The sequence below is a fragment of the Alexandromys fortis genome, unplaced genomic scaffold (assembly GCF_014885135.2).
Source record: "Alexandromys fortis isolate MF-2015 unplaced genomic scaffold, M_Fortis_MF-2015_v1.1 scaffold_7, whole genome shotgun sequence".
NCBI lineage: Eukaryota > Metazoa > Chordata > Mammalia > Rodentia > Cricetidae > Alexandromys > Alexandromys fortis.
In genome coordinates, this window is record NW_026067920.1 from 11,712,038 (window position 1) to 11,733,739 (window position 21,702).

The 21,702-nt window shown below is 43.1% G+C and overlaps 1 protein-coding gene across 2 annotated transcripts in view; it reads left to right on the forward strand.

Annotated features, from left to right (window-relative positions):
• Positions 1-21,702, forward strand: part of Abca13 (ATP binding cassette subfamily A member 13) — a 399,663-nt gene that overhangs the window by 178,800 nt on the left and 199,161 nt on the right. For both annotated transcript variants that reach the window (XM_050141226.1, XM_050141225.1), the window contains exons 36-39: positions 7,154-7,291; positions 8,311-8,491; positions 10,481-10,699; positions 17,899-18,095. In XM_050141226.1, coding sequence (XP_049997183.1) covers positions 7,154-7,291; positions 8,311-8,491; positions 10,481-10,699; positions 17,899-18,095 — 735 coding nt within the window. The remainder of the gene's footprint in view (positions 1-7,153; positions 7,292-8,310; positions 8,492-10,480; positions 10,700-17,898; positions 18,096-21,702) is intronic.

Genomic DNA, 21,702 nt, shown 5'->3' on the forward strand with positions numbered 1-21,702 from the left:
TTGGGAAGATTATGGAAGCCTAGGAGGTGGAGCCTTGTTGGATAAAGTGCATCACTGAAATGGGTTTAATGTGCTTCCACTTCCTGTTCTCTCTCTCTGCTTTCTGTGTACAGGCAAAACATGATTTCCCTGATTCCTGATGTCTGCAATGGCCTCACCCTCTTGCTACCATACCTTTCTCTCAGTGATGAACTGTATCTCCTCTGAAACTAAAAGCTAACATAAATCTTTTACTCCCATAAACTGCTCTTGGTTATGGCACATTGTCGTAGCACCAGAATAGTAATAGTTGACAGCGATGGCACAGTGGTATGGATGGAAACAGCACACACTCAGGTCCTATCCTTTCCCTGGTCCCTACAAGTTTTAGAAAATTAGAGATAGCCTTTGGCCTCTGGTCTAATGAAATTATACAGACCAATTCTAAGCATGCATGCCTTTTCTCATTGGTTCTGTCCTTTGAAAAGCACGTTCATGTGCACGTTCACCCTTTGCTCTTGTTCCCTCTGTCTCCTGAGCATTCCTGTTCTTCCTCAGTAGCCCTGGGGAGTATGCTGTGCAGACTTCTCTGGTAGCTATTATTAGGAAGGTATCTTTTTTAATGGCAGTTGCTCATCATATACAGTAATCATGTATACAATGTATACAAATGATGATGATGATAGTGATGATAATTATCCCCCAAAGAGAGCATTAATATATTTGAAATCATTGTGTGAAAGAATCCTGTGTGCAGAAAATTCTCAATACTATGGATGATTTTTTTGTCTCAGTCTGTCTGTCTCTTATACACACACCCTATGCTTACGTATACAAATATTCCAAAGAAAGGCTTTATTTTCATTTTCTTTGCTACATAGAAACCCATAGGTATGAGGAAAACCCTTCTAATTCCTTTATAGAAGGGCATCAGATAACCCTCAGGCTGCAGGGCCCTATGTCAGAGGCCAAACTCTGTTTGAGGGCTCATGCATGGCTCCTGTCTTCTCTCCGAGTTTTCGTTTCTCAAACTCTTCCTTTATTCTCCCAGTCACTTTTGACTCCACCAGATCTGCCCTTTTCATTGTCACTTTCCATTATTCCAAGGGGAGGGGCAGAGAATGACGATCAGCTTTTCTTCCTCTACAATCCAGTGGATGGTGCCCCTGGAGGATTTAGCTTGGCATATGCCATGACCTCCCACACAATGTGCCCAGCAAATGTGCTCGCTTTGACAATGCGAGTGGTGTGCGTGCACTGCTCGAGTGTGAATTCAGGTCTCGGAGGGAAAGCACAGCCCTGTCCTGCACAGAGAGGCGGTCACCCTTGTGTGGCTTAAGGCAGCTTCTAGCCTTAATGAGACAAATCGATTCCCTAAGAGGATTTCAAAAGGCCGTGCTGATTATGCCTGTGCTGACTTAGAGAGTCAACTTTTAAGATTCAATTTGTCTTCAGATTCGTTTCTTCTAACGAATCTCATATTTTGTCCCTTCTTTCTGTTTCCGAAGCCATCATCCTAGCTCAGGTTTCATCATTCCTGCCCAGGATCATATGATCACATAGTTCCTTCCTTCCTAGATCGTCCCTTCTTCCCCAACTTTTGCTATCTACCCTCTGTGTCACGTTTTAATTCTTAAAAACAGACCAGATGAACCCAACCTTCCCATACTGAGTGTTTTCCCTAACTTCAAAATGCTAGAGGAAAGGGTTCCATGTACTGACTAGCTCAGATGACCTTGACTTCCCCCAATGTTTGTAAGTTCCTGGCTTTCTGTTTCAACCTCACTAGTATGGGAAGCAGTGTCTGAGACCTAGATAAAATAAGCAGACCAAGCAAAATTGAAATTTCAGATAACCACAGACATTTGGGTGATATGATCAAACTTTATGTGTTGTTTGTCTGCAATTCAAATCCAGCTGGGCACCTGGCATTTGTGTTTGTCACCTCTGGGCATCCTTCCTTGTTCTTTTCTGCCTTTGCCTTTTCAGTCCTTTCGCTCTGCCTGCATCTGTCCCTTCTGTATCTATGGAGACCCTGCAATCTCAGTGCTCTCTTGTGCTGAGTTTTTCTCTGTGGTGCTTGTCATATTCACTAGTACAAAAATCATAAGGATGCTAGTGTGGGTCTGATCCATTTGTGTGGTCTTGAGCTGGCAGAGAGAGATTACATCAATATGACAGCCATCTCTTTGGAACAGGAAGCTGAAACCGGGGAAGAGCTAAACAAGGAAGAGGATGCTATGGTCTCAGGTGACTTCAGGTTCCTTGTGTGGAGCTACATTCTCATTTCCTGTTTGTTCTTGGGCTGGCCTGCTGGCACTATGTCACTGGGAAGAGTCTCAAGTCCCCCTTTTCTTCCCCAGGAAGCATGCCTTACTCATTCTCAGTGGTATCTCCCATGAGCTAGTCCCACAGGGAAGAGACCCTTAAAGATCCCAGTGTTGCAAGTGTGCATGACTATGTGCATTTGTGAATTCTCGTGCACTCAGCTGTGTATGTATGCACCATGGCCATCACTTCGAAAGCCGTTGCATGAAGATGCCTTTGTAACATGTACTTGAAATGGATTTGTTTGCTGTTCGGATTTTTTTTTTTTTTTGTGATACTCCCAGTGTATGAAGATGTTCTGTTGCTTCCTGGGAACAGGAGGGTTGCAGCTGGGTTCACCTCTAGTTTGCGTGGAGGAGCTGTTTCTTCCTTCCTGCTGATTCTGAAAACGTGAGCTGTAATTTATCACACAGGCCTGTTTTGATTGTAACAGCTTTGGAACATTCTTATATATATTTTTTGAAGGAGCAGAAAAAAAAAGTCCATTTGTCTCCAGCATCATCAACTAGAAATAGCAATATCATTTCCATTCTGTCTCAGACACCTTTCTGTGCATCACTGGGTTCATATTATATCTATACATATCCTTCTGCTTGAAAAGAAATAATGTCATCTGGCCACATCTTTAAAAATATGAAGGACTATTCAACTCATCACTAAATAAAAGTAAGAGTTTCCCAGTTTCCCCTACTTTGACAGCCTAACTTCGGTTCTTTCCCATTAGAAACAATAGAGTGGTGACCATTTGCACCCAGAGGGTGTTTTCAGCTCAGTGTTGTTTTTGCCATCTAGAACTTTGATCTCTGATTCCAAACCTAGTAGTGCTTTAAGCATCCGAATCCTGCTACTTGGCTCAATCCCATTGTTTCCAGGGATGGGTTGAACCTGTGTACTTACGAAGCCCCTCAGTGGGACCCTGCCTTTTCATGAGAAGATGGGAGATTAGGGCAGCAGCTGGCAAATGCATAATAATTTCCCATTGTATTTGTTTGCTTGTTATCTCTTTTGTTTCCAAAAATGCATTGTTCATGCTTGCGCCTGATGAGGCTTATTGAGTCATTTGTAATTATGCTGGGACCTAAAGATGAGATGAGCTTTCTCCTTTTGTTTGAGACAAGGGAACCTTGTGTGCCCCAAGATCTTCTTGCTGTTACATCTGTTTTACACCTTCGCGTAGTCGGGTGAGGTGCGAGGAGAAGCCAGACTCTGCATATCTTCTGAAGCTGTCAACCCTGTTGTTGGGCAAATCCTTGCTGTTCTTCCAGCAGCACCCACGCTTGGCCCTTTGTACTTTCCTGGTTTATGTGGTTCCTCTAGGTTGTATGCTCACATCTGAGGATTTGGAGCTGGAAACCACAGACGAATGAGAACGTGAAGTGTTTGTCGTTCTGAATCTTAGTACCTCCCTCAGCATGATCTTTTCTAATTCTGTCCATTTACCTGAAAATTTTATGATCTCATTTTTCTTTATAACCAAATAGTATTCCATTCTGTATATACACAATACAATACTTACCCATTTGTCTGTGGAAGGACATTTGTGTAGTCCCATTTTCTAACTATTGTGAATGAACATTGCTAAGCAACTATACCCACAGATAAGCGAAGCTGTCTCCTTTCACCAAAGAAGCTTCTCTTTACAGCAAATAAAGATCACCACAGAAAATCAAAACTTGGCAAAGTGAAGAGATAACACATCATGGGGAGCCCAGTCCCAAAGCACAGCTACATCATAGCTCTTGCATCTGTGAATCACGGAACATCACAGATGTGGGGCAGGAAGACTGAGTCAGCATACCAGGAAGCCTTCTGTAAAAAAACTGTTCTACAAATGATTGAATCAACAAGACTAGAACAATGACAATATCAATAGACATATTAACCTGGAAGAGGAATCCCCCAGACAAAGAACTACAGCAACCAATGTCTGCTAGGAGGAGAATTAGCCCCCTCAAGGGATTAATTAGCCTTCTTATTGTCCAAAGAAAACAGGTTAACCTTTAAACTACATTCACACAAGCAATAGAAATGGACTCAACAGGTAGTATTTATATATATTTGTCTTAATACATGTCTATTTTTATAGTATATCTATTTTTTATCTATATGTAACAATACTCAAAGAAAATGGGGCTATCAGCTTGAGAGGGGTCTTGGAGGGGCTTGAGGCAGGATAGCTGAGAGGGGCTGGAGGAAGAGAGGGGGAACTCTAATATTTTTTAGCTAAAAACATTTTTAAAAATAAAAATATAGAAAGTCTACACAATGGTGATTTTTCTCTTTTTAAAAAAAAAAACATTTATTAAATTTCTTCTACCAAGGAGGGGAAAAAGGACTCACCCTTTGACTCATTTTTCCATAACTACTTCCTTTAAAGACTGCCTGTCCAAAACCACGTATGTCCTGAATTGCTAGAGAGTAGGGTGTTGACAAAGGAATTTGGGGCTAGAAGTAAACACAAAAGTAGGAACAAACACTAGTCCATGTTATAGCCCTTTATCGTCCTTTGAGTGTGTGACTGTCTTTTTGAACATTCTGGTTAGAGTATATAAACGTTTGCATGTCTTTCTTCTGCTGGATGATCAAAGAACTGAAATCTTTTCCTGTGGGCCTTTTTATTCGAGTCACTGGTAGAGTTTAGGCTTTCAGGTAAGTTTCCCTGCAGTGATATTTCATTTGTATTTTAATAAATAAAGCTTGTCAGAAGATCAGAGAGTGAAACAGCCACCCCGGTTAGCCATACAGGCCAGGCAGTGATGACACACATCTTTAATCCTAGAATCCATACTAGTTTGCCATAGAAACTAGGCGGTAGTGGTACATGCTTTTAATCCCAGCACTAGAGAGGAAAATAAGATGGGAAGAGACAGCTCTCAGACAGTCTTATTCTGAGGATTCCTGGAGGCAGGATCACCATTTCAGGCTGAGTTAGAGGTAAGAGCCAGTGACTGGCTACTTTGTTTTTCTGACCTTCAGATTGAACCCCAATTTCTGTCTCTGGGTTTTTATTAATTTTAATACATTTCCCAAACTTAGGCTAGAATGTGTGTGTGTGTGTGTGTGTGTGTGTGTGTGTGTGTGTTAGTTACAGATTTGGACATGGTAATAATTAGAGACCCTTTCATTTCTTTCTACCTGAAATGAAGTGAAGTGAATGCTAAGTGGGCTGAGATGAACCTGGAGAATGAGTTTCAAGAACGTGGTGGTGTTTCATACGGAATTGCTAGAGTTACAAATTACCCTTCTGTGGAGAAGTTCTCTCTGACTAGTTTTCTCAGGCACTGACTCCCTGCTCCTGTGTTCTAGTAACCTTTGCAAGCATCAAAGGCAGGTCAAAGGAGAGCAATAGCATCACGGGGTCTGACGGTAGTAGACGAGGGCTTCTCGGTGGCGCGCCCAGCATTTATTCAAGTTTGCTCACTACATCTCTAGGTCACTTGGGGAAGTAGATTTGAGAGAGGCTAGCATCTGGTTTTAAACCAAGGAGGGATATCTTGGGCTCCCTTCAAAAGGGGGCATGCCACCCCATTTCATGATTGGTTTTTGTATGTGGTGCATATTCAAATTTATTAGCATTTCATTCAGATTAGTTAGATTATGTACTTGATCCTGATTCCTCATGTTCCCATCCCCCATCTCNCCCCCCCCCCCCCCCCGTCTCCAGTTTACCCAGGACGTCTGATCTATTTCCCTTTCCCAGGGAGAGCCATGTATCCCTCTTAGGGTCTTTCTTGTTACCTAGCTTCTCTGAGGCTGAGGATTGTAGCCTGGTTATCCTTTGCTTTACATCTAATATCCACTTACGAGTGAATACATACTGTGTTTGTCTTTCTGGTTCTGGATTACCTTACTCAGGATGATTTTTTTCTAGTTCCATCCATTTGCCTGCAAATTTCATGATGTCATTGTTTTTCTCCACTGAGAAATACTCCATTGTGTAAATGTGCCACATTTTCTTTACCCATTCTTCGGTTGAGAGGAATCTAAGTTGTTTCTGGGGGCTTGTTAAGTTGGGATGGAGGGAGACAGTAATGAAAGAGATATCTTGATAGAGGGGGCCATCATGGGTTTGTGGAGAAACTTGGTGCCAAGGAATCTCCCAGGAAAACACAAGGAAGACTCCAGTTAAGGCTCCTAGCAGTAGTGGGGAGGGTGCCTGAACTGTCCTTCTCCTGTAATCAGACTGGTGACTACCCTAATTGTTATCACAGAGCCTTCATTCAGTAACTGATGGAAACAGAGGCAGAGATCCACAACCAAGCACTGGGCTGAGCTCTGGATGTCCAGTTGACAAGGGGGAAGAAGGGGAGGGGTCAAGATCATGATGGGAAACCCACAGAGACAGCTGGGCTGAGCTTGTGGGAGTTCACAGGCTCTGGACCAATAACATCTAGGGAGTTGGCATGGGACCAACCTAGGCCCTCTGCATATGGGTGACTGTTGTGTTGCTTGCTCTTTTGTGGGACTTTTAGCAGTGGAACCAGGATCTGTCTCTGATATGTGAGCTGACTCTTTGGAACCTGTTCCCTGTGGAGGGCTGGTTGCCCCGTCTTGATGCAATGGGGAGGAGCTTGGTCCTGCTTCAACTTGATATGCCATGTTTTGTTGATTCTCTTGGGAAGGAGGCTTTACCCCTTCTGAATGGAGACAGAGGAGGAGTGAATGGGTGTGGGTAGGGGAGCGGGCAGGAGGAGAAGAGGGAAGGAAAACTGTGGTTGGCATGTAAAATAAATAAATAAAATAAAAAGGAAAACAAACCAAACAACAACAAAGATTAGGTGCTCCAGAATGCTCATGGACATGGAAAAATAATCATTCTAATTCTAACCATATCTTACTTCCTAAGGAACTTTTGGTCTAGGGAAACCGTGGTATTTCCCCTTCACTGCATCCTATTGGAAAAGTGTGTGTGGTTTGATAGAGAAGCGGCGATGCTCTCTGAGTTCCGGTTTATTCTTCTTCAACGAGGACTTTGGTAGCAAAGGTGGGTAACAAAAGCTCTATTGGTTACATTTTCTCTGCTCAGTTTTGATTTTACCTTCTATGTAGGCATTTAACATTTTGTACAGATTCCAAGTTTCTCCCATTTGGTGCTCTGGGCTCTGAAACAACCATAGGGTTGATCTGCAATGCTCCGGTGATGTGTCCATAGCCCTGGAAGCTGGGGATGGACCAGTCACCTGCTGTTTGTGGTGCTCCTCTCCATAGATTTCTGTGTGTGTATGTGTGAATTACAGTTTGTTAAAATTCAAAATGAACAGGTGTAAGAAAGCTAAAAGGAAAGCAAGCAGCTGCCAAGTATAGCACACTTCAATTTTTCTAAATGATTTTACATATTTTAACGTCTGTGATTATTCTATGAACAAGAATATCACTTCCTCTTATGACCAGGGACTTTATTTAAGACAGTAAAATTTCTTAAACAAGGGAGAGCAGGACCACTGATATCAATCATTCTCCATCATTGTGACCTTTGACTGTGGACCAGGCATGAGAGCTACTCAGAGCGAAGCCCCTGTGAATGGAGGTGGGTCACCAAGGACCAGCTACATCCTACCATGCTGGATCTGTATTCTGAGTGAATATTGGAAAGTAATTTTAAACTCTAATTAACCAAGTAGATTATGGATGGATCAGGAGCTGCAAAATATACCCTACCAGCCTCTATCCTCTCCTATGTCAGGGGAAGATTTCCTGTGGACACTGATGTGTAAATAGTGTATTTAGTTCCCATGTCTGCAGGACCCTTTGTGCATCTATTTTTATTTCCTTACACAGCGGTTCTCCTATCAGAAGAGATCAAAGCTTTCTTGTCAGCGGCTTCTGTGCATTTTTGCCATTACACGTTGTGCTCATGGCTTTCTGTAATGAAGTCTGCGGAAGTGCTTGGCCTGCCTCCCGGAGCCAGGATTCTGTTCCAAAGGAACAGATGATTGGATAGTGCAGGCATTGTTTTCCAGGCTCCTGAAATCTTTTCATGGTGAATGTCCATTCTCCTTACAGGGTCCTCACAGCAAAATGGCCCAGGAGAGCTGGAAGGAGGTACCCCAGGAGTGGCTCTAATATCGGTGACAAAGGAATATGAAGGCCACAAAGTAGCTGTCCAAGAGCTCACCCTCACCTTCCACAGAGACCAGATCACAGCCCTGCTGGGAACCAATGGTGCAGGGAAAACAACCATCATGTGTGTCTCATTTTCAAGACCATATTTTATCTTTCTTCTCCCCCTTCTCCCTCTTTTTCTTTTCTCCATCTCCATCCCTCTTTCCTTCTTCTCCTCCCATTTTTAGTTCTTTATTGTTGTTGTTTTGCTTTGATCTCAATAGAAAGCTTAGTGATTCAGAAGAGCAAGCTCTCTCCAAAGCATGTCCCCTGCCCCCATAGTCCTCAATCATATTTTAGACCTGGAGTAGATTCCAAGGGTGGATGGATAGTTTACAATACACCAAACTTTATTTATTTATTAAAAATAATCCAACATGTTTTACTTTAATCTTTTGAAGTTCTTTGACAGCCGCTAAAGCATAATTTTATTTAAATAATTATAGACAAAGAGCAGCGAAATCTCTATAAACTAAGAATGTTTGCTTTTCTGTTTTCATCTTTTTTTTTTCTTTGACTTTTTCTTGCTAAGTCTTGGATTTAGGTTTTGGATCCAGTGGTTTCAAATTTGATTCAAGAATTCAATCATGTAGCCCCAGAGGGGGAGAAGTGAGTTCAAATATCCATAGCCTTGAGCTGGTTGAGGAACAGCCGTGTTGAAGACTAACTGCCAATATTACGGAGTGTGTCTTTTGAGTAAACCACTCCTTATTCTTTTTCTCAGCAAATGTGCACAGGTCTAACGTATGGTTAGTAAGAATGATGAGAAGGAAGTGGTCCCCACCTTAGCGAGGACGGCAGAAATATGGTGTCTGTGGGGGCCCCAGCAGCACTCACTGGAGACAGATCAAAAGAAGAACATGGGGTGTTTGTATTTGTACCTCACACACTAAAATAGAACGAAAGGGTTATTCCTTTCTTGGAACTTGCAAATTGAGAACATACCATAACTCAGCAAACGTTTGCTAATATGCATGTCTTACCAGGGAATCTCGGTGCACCTGTCTTGCAGAATGATGAGAATTAAAAAAGAAGGCTCTGGATGTTTCAGGGATCACTAACGACTAGGCTTTTAGTGATATTTGGAGTACACTTGGAGTCATCTTAAGTGCTTGCCTCTTACTTTCTGGCAGTGCTTGGAGCCTGAGAGCCAATTACTGAACTGGGTCTTTATCATTTAAACCAAAGGCCTCTGAGACTCATGCAGAGTGATAGAGTTGAATCTCTGTGTCTCCAGATTCCATTTCCCTAGATTTGCATGACACAGATAAAAACAATCTGGAAAATATTGCATCTGCCCTAAATATGTTAGTTTTTTCTTGTCAACATTCATTGAAAGATACAATAAACAAATGATTTAAAGTACATAGAAAAAATGATATAGATGGCATGCATACGGCCATTTTTGTACACTAAACTGGAATATTGAAATTTTGGTGTAAGGGGGCTATTGTCAAACCAACTCCCAAGGATACTTGAGGTATCATTACATTTATTATTTTGTTGAATTCCCAAATAGGTTTAGAAGTTGTTATAAAAAGAATTGCTAATTGAATTTCTTAAGGCATAACTTTTGTACAGTCAATATCATGTGTTTTTGCAATATAGTTCAGTAAGAGTGGGCATGTTTGTCTGACATCAGAGCACATACCACAGTGAAGACACAGAACATTTCTTTACCCTTCTAGATGTCTTGTATCATCTTTTGGCCCTAGCCCCCGAGTAGCCACTGACTTGATTGCTAATTTGTTTACTTATTCCAGAATTCCATATAAATGGAACTGAGTTTACCTTCTTTCTTTCAGACTATTCCCCTAAGTGTGACGCAACTGTTGAGGTCTACAATCACATTCTGTCCTCTGGGAGGTGGGGCACATTCGTAGGTCAGCCTTTCAAAGTTGGACAGACCAACATCCCCATGAATTCCATGTGTTTTAACTGACCGTGTGGAAAACTGGTCAGCAGAAGGTGTGTGTTCCCTGTAAGCTGCGTACACCACCTGGGATCCGAGTGTCTCATTGATGTTCTGAGCTTCCAGGTGTTGCTCGTGCTGAATCTTTGTTTCCTGCAGATCCATGTTGATGGGGCTCTATCCTCCCACTTCTGGAACGATCATCATAAATGGCAAGAACCTGCAGACAGATTTGTCCAAGGTCAGAGAGGAGCTGGGAGTGTGTCCACAGCAGGATGTTCTCCTGGACAACCTCACTGTGCGGGAACACCTGATGCTCTTTGCTGCCATAAAGGCACCTTGGTGGGCCAAGAAGGAGCGACAGCAGCAAGTCGACAAGTTAGTAAACGGTTCTCTATTTTCCCTGCATGTCTGTGCTTAGTCATGCAGGTGAAGAATGCGGAGATAATCACTATCATCTGTCTGTATGTGTATGGAAAGGAAAGATATAGCAGGTGGATCTTACATATGGAAGTATGTGGGAGCCAACAGCCCTGGGGAGCTTAGAGACGGCTTTTCTGGAAAAGAACTAGATTTGATTGTTTGTCTTGGAAATGGGGGAAGAACTGAGGCAGCATGGGAAGAGTGTCTAGACAGGGGCTAGAAGGCTTGCATATCTGGAATAAACACAATGCAAAGGAAGACAAGGAAACGTGCCGATGGACTCCTATTTGGCATGCTAAGGAACAGCACATTTATCAGGTACACAGGTGTGAATGAACTGAAGACTGTCATTGGTCTGCAAGGTAGGCATCTCTATGCCACAGCAGGCACACAGCCATGGGAGAGACTGGACAGAGAAAATGCGCACCTGCTGTTGGCTTCCCCACCCATCCCAGCACAGGCGAGAGAAACACTAATGATAACCTAGAATAACAGCTACAAGGGCAGGAGTCACATTATTCCAGTCCACCGTTGCCTGGAGAGGAGTGCGGGTACATCACAGGATGACTGTGGACGTGAATGAAAAAGGTGACACATAGGAAACTGAGGAGAAGGCAGGTGGTGGGATGGGGTGATGGGAAAGATTGGTTTTGTAGCAGTGAACATGGGGGTTCATGAGAACCTTATGGAAGTGGAGAACATGCTGTGGTCCTAGGTATCTTCCAAGATCAAATATGGAGGTTGTCTGCAAATTGCAGACATGGTAGTTTATCCTTAGAGAGGTGAGCTACTCAAACAGGGATGTGAAGGTCTGTCCCAGAGCTCTCATAAGTCAGGTGTACCTCGCCTTTACCTTGGGTTGCAGCTTGCAGGATCAGAGGATGTTCTCTTTCGAGGATGACAGACTGGGCAGGGGAGGAAGGGCTTTCCGGGATATTTTAGTGCCTCTGCCTTGACCACAGCATACTCAGCCCTGTGAACATTATGATGGCCTAAGAAGCGAAAGTTATTTGTTACCAATTATGTTCAATGTGTCTAATGAATACAGGTGGCATTACTTTTAAAAGGTGGTCAAAGCATGTCCCCAAACATCCTTTAGTAGAGATCTTAAGGGGAGAGGGAGCCCTGGCTCCTTGTGGAAGCTTCCTCAGAAGTATGGTTCTCTGAAGTCTTAACTAAATGCAGAATGATGTAGGTTTACACACAATATTTTAGATCAAAGGGACAAAGCAGTGTTATGGGCTTTCTTTTGTTAGAACAAGACCACACACCCAGAATGGGGACTTCACATACTTCTCGGGGGCCAGGGGGCCAGGATGTGGAAGCAGCTCATCAGGGGAACTCCCTGTGCAGCTCCCCCTGCCAGTCTCTCAGTGCAGAGTTGGAGGAGGAAGTGACAGAGGAATGCACGGCTGCACAGATTACTTTTGCCCGCTCTGGGAAGAGAGCAGCATTTAGATCATTTCAACTTGAGATAGCTGCCTGTGTTTAGACACCAGCTATGACAAGGGCATATGTAAAACAAATCAAACGTGCCCCCTGGACAGATGCTCACTCTCTGAGGGTCAAATGCAAATTAAATTCAAAGTCTTGGAAAAGATCCTCAAGGGACAGGAGCCCTTGTGGAAAGTGGCATATGGCACCGCAAAGTTGGCTTAAATGCTTCTTTCTCCATTTCCTTCTCTCTCAAAAGTCACCCCAGTGGCCTGTTCGCTACTATAAAATGCTATTCTCAGTTCACCTCATAATACCTTTGTAGAATGAATGATAGCAGAAATAATGTAAGTAGCAATTATCTCTTAATTGCACAGAGAGCATGCTTACTTTTTACTACTTAAAACCATCTCAAACTTGAGTTAGTCCTCAGTATGAAAAAACTGTGCTTGTATGGACTAAATATATACTTTGTACTACTTAAAACCATGTCAGACTTGAGTTAGTCCTCAATATGAAAATACTATGATTGTATGGACTACATATATATTAGATAACCAATTAACTGCATACAACACACTCCTTCTTACTATAAAGACCTGGGTTACTTGTTTCCATTAAAGCTGCCTTTGCATATTTTTAGTTATCACACAAAATGATGGGCTTCATTGTGACATTTTCATACATGTTTGTCATTGCGCTTTGCTCATACTCATACCCATTGCTCTATACTGCTCCCTCCCTCTCCTGCTAGTACCCTTCTGCCTCTTAATATAGTAGTCACTTTGCTTTTATGTCAAGTCTATACACAATATGTATTTAAATCTAGAGTCTACATACTTATTTAATTTGAAAATTTGTGTCTGTGTTGGGCTATAGCAAATTCTACTGTGATTGTGACTGGGGGATTAAATTCAGTTCCTGACGATGCCACATAGGCTTTATTTTCTTATTTGGGTGCTAGGCAACCTTTAACAGTTATCAATTCACAACATGTTACCTAGCAACAAAGCCAATTTATACAAAAGCAATCAGAATGAGATCATGTTTTAGGACCGTAGTTCTCAATTAGAGGGAGGAAAAACTGAAAACATCTGATTTGGAGCCAACATACCTCTGATTAGTGTTCTGTAGCACAGCTTGTTTTCCTTAAGGTCTGAATTCATTACCATGTGAGCTCAAAGGAGGAAGCAGATCTTGTACCATCCGTGGAGGGAACAGTTGTCAAGAGGCAGATTGTTCTGCCTCTCCTTTGATCTAAGGAAGGCAAGAGTAGCCAAAAGAGGAGCATCTTCAGACATGGAGTGATTGAAATGCTGTTGCTGTATTGCTACCATGTAGCATTTCAATGAACATAATAGAACTCAGGTTAGGGGCAGCTTATCTTGGTGTGCAGAGAGGTCAGTGTGTGGAAGTGGAGCAGAGAGAGAATGACAGATTGAGCCATGTCTATAGTAACCCATGATGATGTCAGATGGAGCGTCAGCCAAGAGAGAGTGGAGCAGAGAAAGAGGAAGAGTGAATTTGGCTCTTTAAGGAAGATGGAGGGATGGATGCCTCAATTCTCTGCAGGGCTAAGTGAGATGAACTGACCTTTGATTTACTACAGACACCATTAATGACCTTCAACAAAGAAGTCTGAGTATGGAGGTCTTCCTGGAGCTATGTAAGGAGGGAAGGCAAGGAATATGGCAATAGCAGTTCTCCCCCCGCCCCCCAGTGGGAACAGAGAATTGGAATGATGCCATGTTGGGAAGTTAGAGGATGGTGTGAAAACAGGAACTATAACATCTTATCTGTCCACTGCTGATGTGGTCTTGTAGAGGATAGCTAGAGAAGAGAATCATGATGGAAACTTGCTGGTTAAGGGGCAGTGAAGGGACCTTTAAAGAAGCTACAGATCATCTCTCCAGATAGTACATGTGGTGCAGCACACAGGCAGTGGGAGGCAAGGCAGAGTGTCTGGAACCCTTATCCAGTTTCAGCATTATTTTAGAGTTAAGAGTGCATAAGCTGGGGATTGTCTACCACAGATGTAATCTCATATTTGGGAGGTTGGGGCTAGAACATCAGGAGTCAAAGTTATCTTCTGTTGTGTAGTAAGTTGAGGATCAGTCTGGGTTACATGTGAAGCTCTCTCTACACATACACACACACGTACATAAATACATACATATACAAACACATACATACACATATACACACATACATACATACACATATACACACATACACACACATAAATACACATATACAAACACATACACACATGTACATATATACATACACACATACACACATACATAAACACACACACACACGGGTTTGTAAAGAAGTTCCCTGCACAGGTAAACAGTGATCCTTCTAGAAGTCATAGGTTATTAAAACTCCCAGTGCTAGGGGACACACTGGATACTAAATTCCTAAGAATCCCAAGAGAGTAAACCTAGAAACAGGGCAGACTAAAAACATATCTGGATTGGCATATGACAGCAATATTGGTAGTGGTGACAGTTCTTGGTGACCTGGGATTCAAGGGAAGCAGTTTTAGAGGAAATGGGAGAAAGCTGGTCTGAAAATCATGAGTCACCCACCATACACCTAGACCAAGAGAGATAGAGGGTTTATAATGGATATGGGACTTGACTCAAGCCCATTTCCCCTGTCTTACTCAGGCTTCATTGTGTGGCCTCCCCTTAGTGACAAGATTAGGATTTGTTGTTTCTAACACATGTTATTCATCTCCCCTCAGGTCCTGGCAACTTTTTTTGCAACTTTCTTTGGAACACACGGCTCAAACATTGCCACCTTGCCAAATCTCACTGTCCATCTGGCTGACTCCTTCCGCCACTTCCTTTAGAGTCACAGGGCATTCCTGCAGAACCTGGGGCTTAGCTCCTTTGTATTTATTGTAATTTCTTATCTGGCCTTTCCACCTGACTCTGAGTTTCTTGAATCACAGACGAAATTTGACTTATTTCTCTGCCCCTGGAAGGTGACAGGTGCCCTGCACTATAAAGGGCCAATAAACTTTTGCTCTATAAATGAATGGATGATTGAAGAGACGTTTCCAGACACATTTTTGGGTACATAATTGAGACTTGACATGAGAAAAAGTCCTCTTCCCTTTCTGTGCCGCCTAATGATATTCTTATTAGGGAGATTTCCTGTCCTTTTTATGAGACAACAGAGATGTAATTTCACAGAAATTATCCATTTTCTTTTGATTTGCCAAGCCTCCATAATTAGGAAACCACTAGCCTTTGAGTAATCTTAGATTTTTAAAATTAAAGAAAAAAAAACAAATGAAACAAAACAACAGATGATAACACCTGGGTAATGTTAGCAAGAGGCTTATTGTTCTCTGATATTTATGCCTGATCTAAGCACATGAGCATGCCCTAAAACCAGCAGGCTGGGAATGATCAGGTTTTGCCATAGATTCCTCTCCAGCCCCTGAGAGTGGCTTTCATACTCTCCTCGACAATACCCACGAGACTAACTACAGTTCTAGCAATGTGTCTTTATCTGGAGAAGAGGCATGTCCTTTGACTCCACTGACATTCTCTGGTGTTATATCCATCGATTTAAATGCCAGTGGCACAGTTGTCAACAGGACTCGTCAAGATGACATCTACATGTGCTTCTTAGACACGATAAAGGCCCCGAATGCTGTCCATAGAAGAGACAAACGGGAAGCGCTTTGGTATGATAGAAATATAATCAGCACAGGCAAGTTTGAAAGCATTTGACCATTTTTTGAAAACTTGTCTTCTTTGCTGACTCATTTCTCACTAATCACCGTCAACTGAGGTAAATGGGCTCCTGTCCTTTACTGTGTTCCAGTGGTCCATGTAGAAAGGTGTTGCTAGACTACGGAGTCCAGGCACTTGCTGAACCATTTTTTCTCCTCTTTCCTGTCGGGGTCTTTTAAACCATGGCTCCACTAGAGAATAGGGGCATAGTGATTGCCCGAGATTAGGCTGAGATGTGACAAGCAGGAAATAGACTCTGAGGCTTGGATTAAACACAAACTGCCTTGTGTCTTGGCTGAAAACTAGGCAGTAAGAAGCTGATTTGAGTACTCTCTGTGCGTCAGGCAGAAAAGGCAGAGAGAATGAAACTGACAAGAAAATTCTCCTTCTTCATTAGACGAGGAAGTCCTTGTCATTCCCTTGCTACTTTGCTGGGAATCTGGAAGTGTTCCAGGAGCCAAGTGTTCTTGAAGCTCAGCTTTGCCGAGCTCCTCTGATTCTTATGCACCTGTCTAGAAGCTTCCTCCTTTGCTGCCGAATGACCTTTCAATTGTAGGCTGTCAGGAAGTGCTAAGCAGGCCTGTCCTGTTGCTCATAGGGAGGGGGCTCCACTTTTGCTGCTTAGAGAAGAGTGAAATGGAAAGACTGAAGATAAATAATGAGAGTAACGAACTATTATTAAAGCATAGTGGTTTTGGTTTTGGAATTATGTGAGAAAGGGGGGCTCCTAGCAAGAGGAATAAACACCACATTAAAAGGTTGTTTTTTTTTTTTTTTTTTTTTTTTTTTGCTAGCCAACTACTCCTGAGCATGGTGCCACCTGCCATGGAGTATGGCTGATGTACCCAGTGTTACTCCATTGGAGAATACAATTTTTTCCCTCTCCCAGCAGCTCTCAATTGCAAAAACCCTTCTTTTTACAAATGGGGCTTTGTGTCTACTGCCCCTTCTTCTTGCTGAAATTTTGTCTGGATTGAACCTGTGCATGCTGACCCAGTGTCTGTGAGTTTAAACATGCATCAGGCCTGTTGTGTTGGGAAGACATTGTTTCCTTGGAGTTGTCCATCACCTCTGGCTCTTCAAATCCTTTTACTTCCTCTTCCACATGGATCCCTGAGCTCTGAGGCGGAGGGATTTGACATCCCATATAAATCTGAGTGCTCCAGAGTCTCTTTCTCATTGCACATTGCCAAGCACAAAATGGACTCCATGTTGTTGCGTCCTTTGTCTTTTTGATTTTTTTTTATTTTGCTTGATTTTATTTTTACAGAGAGGGAAAACATGGAAACTGGGTGGGTAGGGAGGTAGGAAGGATCTGGGAGGAGTTAGGAGAGGGAAAAGAATATGATCAAGATATATGAAAATATGTTTAAAACAATAAATCAATACAAAAAGTTCTTTTAGTTTTATGAAATCTCAAAGTCAAGACTGAAGGACAATTGCAGATTTACTCTAATGTTAGTGATTATTGATGATTTCCACTTGACACAGGGCATCATTGCAAATTCCCAATTAGATTAAATTTGGTTAGATGAGGTCATTAAATTTTCATGTATAGTAGGCCAGTGAGTTAAAGGCCTCTGGTGAACCCTGGGGTTTTGCCTCTGCTAATGTACTGTTCTCCATATGTATTAGGAGAATTCAGGTCCCTTCTTTGCAGGAGGCCTGAATGAAGAGAAGAGAGATGGTTCTCAGGAGAGTTGACCAAAGTACTGTCCTCACATAACACTTTTCAGATACCATGACTAATAGCATGCTTGATGCAATGACATGGTGTCATTGGCCCACCTATAAGCCCAATGATACTGTGCTTAGTGTGTACCCTAGCATCCCTAACTCTTGCCACAAGGACCCTGTGCAGTTTACAAAGACCTCAGGCACAGTAAGCCATTGTACGAGACTTGCAACCCAGGGCAAAGCTTTCAGGTATTCAGGAAGAAGATGAGGACTTTCTTGTTGTTGCAGAACTCTTCATGAAGTGGAGCTAACTCAGCATCAGCACAAGCCGGCTCGAGTTCTGTCTGGAGGCATGAAGAGGAAGCTCTCCATTGCTATTGCTTTCATGGGCAGGTCAAAGACAGTGGTTCTGGATGAGCCGAGCAGTGGGGTAGACCCTTGCTCTCGTCGCAGCCTCTGGGATATTCTACTCAAGTACCGGAAAGGTAGGTGGTGAGACCCATTCCCCTTTCTCTCTCCACAATGCTATGCTTGAGAAAAGGTTGGCTATCGTATATATGAAGCAAGTCATATTATAATGAGGATGCATGATATTGCTTCAGAACAAGTAAGCTATTCTAATAGTTTATGATATATTTGTTTGCTAATATATTTATAATACTAAGAATACTTTGTATTTGATCTCTTAAGTCAATATTAGAAATGATACAGTCAGTGAGTTAGAGTTATAGGTGATGTCATTTGAAGCTGCCTTTGTCTAAATTACATTCCATTTTAGAAGCATGAAAGATGAAAGGATGCAATTAGAGGTCATCAAAGACAAACTTTCCTGAGTTAGGCAGCTTTCCACTGCTGCGGATAAAAAGACTGTTTGGGCTCTTAATATCAAAGCTTCCAGTAAATGAGTGGCTGGTCTTCATTCTAGTTTGCTTTGCTGTGACCTGGATAGAATACTCTGACCAAAGGCAACCTGGGCAAGAAAGGGTTTATTTTACCAAGTACTTGCAGGTGATATTCTATCACTGAAGGAAGTAAGAGCGGGAACTCAAGGCAGGAAGCTGGAGGCAGGCACTATGGGCAGACATGGTTTGCCGCATAACTCTTTGGGCCACTTCCTGTCTCGTTCCCTTATTCAGCTCAGGCCCTCAGACCCACGGATGGTGGTGATGACCACCATGGGCTGGACCCTCCCATGTTAATCATCATTCAAACAATTCCTCACTACTGTATCCACAGCTCTGCCTGAGTTGAGGTTTCTCTTCTCCAAAGACTCTGTGCTACTCAAGTTGACAATCAGTACTACCTACAGTTGTCCTTTTTCTTTGGACCTGCAGAGGTACAGTATCTTATGGTAGATGGGCAAGATCATGTCATGATGACATAGAAGCAGAGGCCCAGGAGGGACATGGTCCAAGGGCCTAACTTCCTTCTAGCAAGCCGCATCTCCTGATGGTCCTACCGCTAACATATCAGGCTGACAATTAGGCCCTTAGCTTGTAGACCATTGGAAGGTCCTCAGGATCTAAACGGGAGCACTTTCTGTTACACAAGGAAGCTGAGGCATGGCGAGATGGATGTGTGATAATCTCACATCTCTAGAGAAAGCTGACTGACAAAGGGGAAACATGCCTCTGCCAAAGAGGGGCCATGTGTCTCTTTTTATTGCTCATTTACCACTGCTAGCATTGGGTAGACAACTGCTTGCTGCTTTTCATCTTCTGCCTGTTCCCACGCTCCAGACAGTCAGGAAGTGATGCTAGAGGCATCTTACCTAGAAACATGCTTTGAACTGAACATGGGGATTGGTGAAGCTCGTCTCAGTGCTGATGAAGGACTATCAAAACTTCTGAGGCCAGGTTGCCCAAATCTTATAAAATGTTGTGTCTCCCCCACAACTTTTCATTTCCTAGCTTACCACTTTTCTCTGGCTTGACTTAAAACTTCAGCTTCCTCGTTGGTAGATCAGGGTTTGCTGTAGGAAAAGAACGGGGGGCGGGGGAAGAGGGAGGGCGATGAACAATCTAGAGCCTGCCCTTTTCTTCAGCAAATAGGCGGTGATTCTGTTCCTTCTGTCCTGCAGTTCTGAGGAATTACAAAAGGAGGACACAGATCGAGGAGCTGGGGAATGGAGCCAGCAGATAGAGCCTTGCTGTCCCATGTGCTCTTGGTTTGGGTTCTGCAGCTGCAGGGGAGGAATTTAGGTCCTGTCTATGAAGCTGACTAGGAGCTCAGGATGCTGAGCAGAGTTCTGGGCCCCTGGGAAGCATCAGGGACTGGCGTCCTCACCCTTCCTAGATCCACAGCTGCAGCCCTGAGAGGCAGCCAGAGCTTGTGAGAGATACTGCCCTTGGAGCTGTCTTGCTGGAGACCAGGTCAGGTTTCGGGGTCTGCAACCAGAATGCCTCAGCTAAGCAGGAGGCATGGAATATGAAGCAATCAGGTGGGACTCCCTGAGAGAGCTTCTGCCCAGGCTGCAGATGCTGGGGCTGAGAGAACAGTGTCGTGGGTCTCATCCATGACTCGCATCACCCCCACACTGTTCTTTCCGCCTCTTTGATCCATTTACCTGCGTGCCCTTTGCGAGAACAGAAGAAGGGCCTGGAATGAGAAAATGGGAAACTCTGGTGGAAAACACTAAATGCAGCTTATGGGCACTGATTAAAATTTAAGATTGGATCCCTGACTTTCCTGCCACTTTGAGTGGGACTGGTAAAGAAGATGGATGGAGGTTAGATGAATGGATTATAATTTCCCTGCTCTGTGAATTGCACAAATTAAACAGAGCAATCCCACAATTATTGTTTAAGAATCAGAGGTAGAGTTTTTTAAAATATATTAATTATATTTTAATGTTCCATACTTTCTCATTAAAATATTCATTGAAAAATTAGTCCACGCATATAATGTATTTTCCACGTAGCCATCCCTCACTGCCTCCCTCAAACTCTCCCTGCCCTACCAACACACTACACTTCCAATTTCATGCTTTCTAAAAATAGCTCACTGAGTTCAGCTAGTGTTACACATATATGTACGAGTGTCGTGTCATCTGCTGGGGCATAAACAACTTAATATTAACCACCCCTTAAAAAACAATTGATTTCTCTATCCCAGCAACCTCCAACTGCAAATGCTTCTCTGGGAACCCCTTCTCGCTCTATTCTGGGGTCTGCTTTCAGTTTTGAGCATCCCCATACATGTATATGATGAAATAGCATAAGTATCTCTCCTTTCCCCCTCCATCTCCTCCCATGCACGCCCAACATTCCCCCTTCGAACTTCAGTTAGAATTGCCCATAAATACATCAGGGTGGAGCCATTTCTACCAGAGCATAGGAGAAATAGCAGTGGTCAAATCCCCAAGAAATAATTATTCTTCCCCTACCCCCAACAACTTTTGGCTTGGTCTTGGGCATGTGACCACGCTGCTGCGAGTTCAGATTGTAGCAGTCATGTCCAAAGGATGGAATTTCCCAGCTCTCTTCCCCACCCTCCAGCTCTCCCTTTCTTGGGTGGTTAGTTGGTGGGCCGTTTAGAGTTTAAATAGTCAGAATTGACAGCTTCAGTGTAGGTCTGAGAAAAAGGTAGTCCTCATTAAACTCTGCGATTCCATTCCGTGTTGTTTAATAGTGATTATTTTCATCTTTGGGAGACCCCTTTGGAACTGTTGTACTGATTGGAGTGCAAAATGAATAACCTGTAAGAAGATTGGCTAGACAGTACTAAAAGGCAAACCTGTCCTCAAAAATGAAAATGTTTAGCTTGTTCCTGTAAACGCCCTCAACTGGCAACTGACCAGGCTTTGTGAGAAAGACAGTGTGGGAACAAATGTTACCTGCTGAGGAGAAAAGTCATTTTTCCATCAGAACACTGAGCACTGGACGCTCAATCTATTGGGCGTCGTGTGTGTGTGTGTGTGTGTGTGTGTGTGTGTGTGTGTGTGTATGTGTGTGTGTGTTGTTCTTTGGTGGACAGTGTGAGCTTTTGATGAGCTCTGGTGCCAGCATTTCAGTGTCTACCCTGGAAAGATCAGTAATGAGGCAGAAGCACCAAAGCCAGGTGGCACATCACAAACAAATGCCGAGACCAGAT